This window comes from Besnoitia besnoiti (assembly GCF_002563875.1).
Source record: "Besnoitia besnoiti strain Bb-Ger1 chromosome Unknown contig00007, whole genome shotgun sequence".
Taxonomy (NCBI): Eukaryota; Apicomplexa; class Conoidasida; order Eucoccidiorida; family Sarcocystidae; genus Besnoitia; species Besnoitia besnoiti.
Window position 1 is genome coordinate 1,441,834 of NW_021703915.1, and position 2,207 is coordinate 1,444,040.

At 55.8% G+C, this 2,207-nt stretch overlaps 1 protein-coding gene across 1 annotated transcript; it reads right to left on the reverse strand.

Moving 5' to 3' along the window:
- Positions 1–782: 782 nt before the first annotated feature.
- BESB_072360 (uncharacterized protein) lies at positions 783–1,728 on the reverse strand (the record flags this gene model as incomplete). Its single annotated transcript, XM_029365609.1, has 2 exons — positions 783–867; positions 1,361–1,728. 2 exons carry the CDS (start codon positions 1,726–1,728, stop codon positions 783–785), a joined length of 453 nt encoding a protein of 150 aa, XP_029218093.1.
- Between the last annotated feature and the right edge of the window lie 479 nt (positions 1,729–2,207).

The window sequence follows — 2,207 nt, forward strand, 5'->3', positions numbered from 1 at the left end:
AGGCCTCTAAGCTATTGCTTGACACTATCGGCATTGCAAGCCTTGCGTTGTCGCAACTGCGTCTCCGTCTTCGGGTTTTCTCGTGAGCAACGCAGACTTCCTTCAGCACTCCGATGATTGTGTAAGCAGCACTCGGCAGCGCCAAAAAGCCAGGCAGTCTGGTCGCAACTCTCGGGGACGAGTGGGTGACTCTTCTGTGGCAGTGCATGTGGTTGTTCTTGGCAGAGAGCCCGCCAGCGGCAAAGATGCACATGCGGAAGCCAGAAAGAAATGCAGCCACACGGATACATATGCGCAGTGCGACTGTGTGCAATGAGGCCTGGGCAGCGTGCCAGCCACGGTTTGCGTTGATTTCGTGGGCGTCGCTTGCCCTTTCTGAGCGAGAATGACAGAATTTGGCAGGAAACAAAAAAAAAAACGCCACGTACACAGATGCATGCGACTTGCGACCGACCACAGTGTGGATAGGCTACGGAGCTGTATCTTCAAGAGACATGGGAGTTGTCCCGTTTCCGCGCTCTCTCCCGTTGTAGAGAGTAACAGAGTACAAAGGCTCTACCCTAGCTGACGATGCTGTGTCGTCTCCTCCGTCATATCGGGTTGTCTCAGGGTTTTCGCCTTTCCCTGTATCACGTCGGTCATGCCAGCCGCCCTGATCTCGGTTTTCTGCGCTCTGCAAACGCGGGGTCCAGCCCCTTCCAGAGTGCAGTCGCGTGAAGCGAAGAAAAAGGCGTAGAATTTCGCCCGTGTGTCAACGCTCAATTCCCCGCCATTCCTCCTCTCTAGTATTCTTTCTCGTGTCCCTGATCGGAGGCTTCTGACGCTTCTGCGTCGTCTTTCTCTGGAGGAAGAACTTGCAAAAGAGTCCTGTGAAGCGCACGCCACAGCGGAAGGAGCGTCATGCAAAGCAATGTCCACCTGCCCGGCTGCACGTATGCTCAAATACACAACACAGGTGAACACATACAGCAACTCGCATACACACTTATATTCGGCCGCAGACAGGCACACGCATGCGTGCCGACGTGTGTGGAAACACAGCAACACGTAAGAACACATGTATATATCTTGCGCGCATTCAGGCGCTGGCACATGCATGCAATATGTAACATATATATAGAGAGGGAGAGCGAGGAAGTTTAAGGCGACTACCAAAGTGGATGTCATGATATTCGTACGGCTTGTACACAACTGTTGGTTTTTCAGATACGCGCTGGAAATGACGGGAGAGTATGTAGGGATTGGCATGCACGAACGATAAAATGAATATGCGCCCACACGAAGCGACGCGAAAGAGGACTTCTGACTCAAAGCAGCGAGTAGAGACGGTGCACGTGGAGGCGTTTGCGTGGAGTTTTACCAGTTGAGCGCAACTGCGAACGCGAGAGTGAGTGCGATAAATCCGGAGAACAGCCAGAGGAGCTGTGAGTCGTCTCTGGCGAGATACATGAAGCCGAGCGAGACGAGGAGAAGAGCGGGAATGCAGTAATTCAGCGTGCGCCAGACTTTCCTGGGGCTCGAGCCCAGCAGCATGTCCAACGCCTCCGACCAGCTCAACTCGCCTTCGTCCTTCTGGCGGTTCCGTTCGAGAGGCGATGCCTCCCCCTCTTGGCGCGCGCTACGGGGTCGCCGCGTCGCCGAAGCGTCATCCGTCGCTTCTTTTCTCAGAAGAAGCAGGTCGCCAGACTGCGCGACGGCTGTGGCAAGGCTGTTGACAGGATCCACCATCGTTTCTGTAAAGCTCTTCTCTGAATCGAGGCCAAAAGGCACGAAGTCCTCTCGCGCGACGTACCCCGCGCGGCCCTGAGGCACGTCGACCCCGAGGTCGACGCCTGCTGTACGCACACCGCTGCAGACTTACAGGACGAAACGAAGGAGAGAAAGAGCTCGAAAGCAACGAACGTGACGAGAGGGTCAGCGAGACGAAGGGGGCGAACTGATGAGGAGGCGCGAGTTCGTGTAGATGGAACAGTCAGGAAGCGAGCGAGGCTGCAGCGGAAGGCGATGCAACTGACTGCTCGCCGGAAAGAGCCGGAAAAAGAGGCGACGGCGGGGCACCTGTCTGAGCTCTAGCTGAGAGAGAGAGAAGCGGAGCCACGCAGAGACTTCGGTTCTATTCGAGGAGTCCACGGAAGGCGAAGGCCTTGCTCGAGTTCCTCCTGTGGAGGTAGCAGGTCATCGCCAGAGCGAAGGGTAGGAAAAAGCGA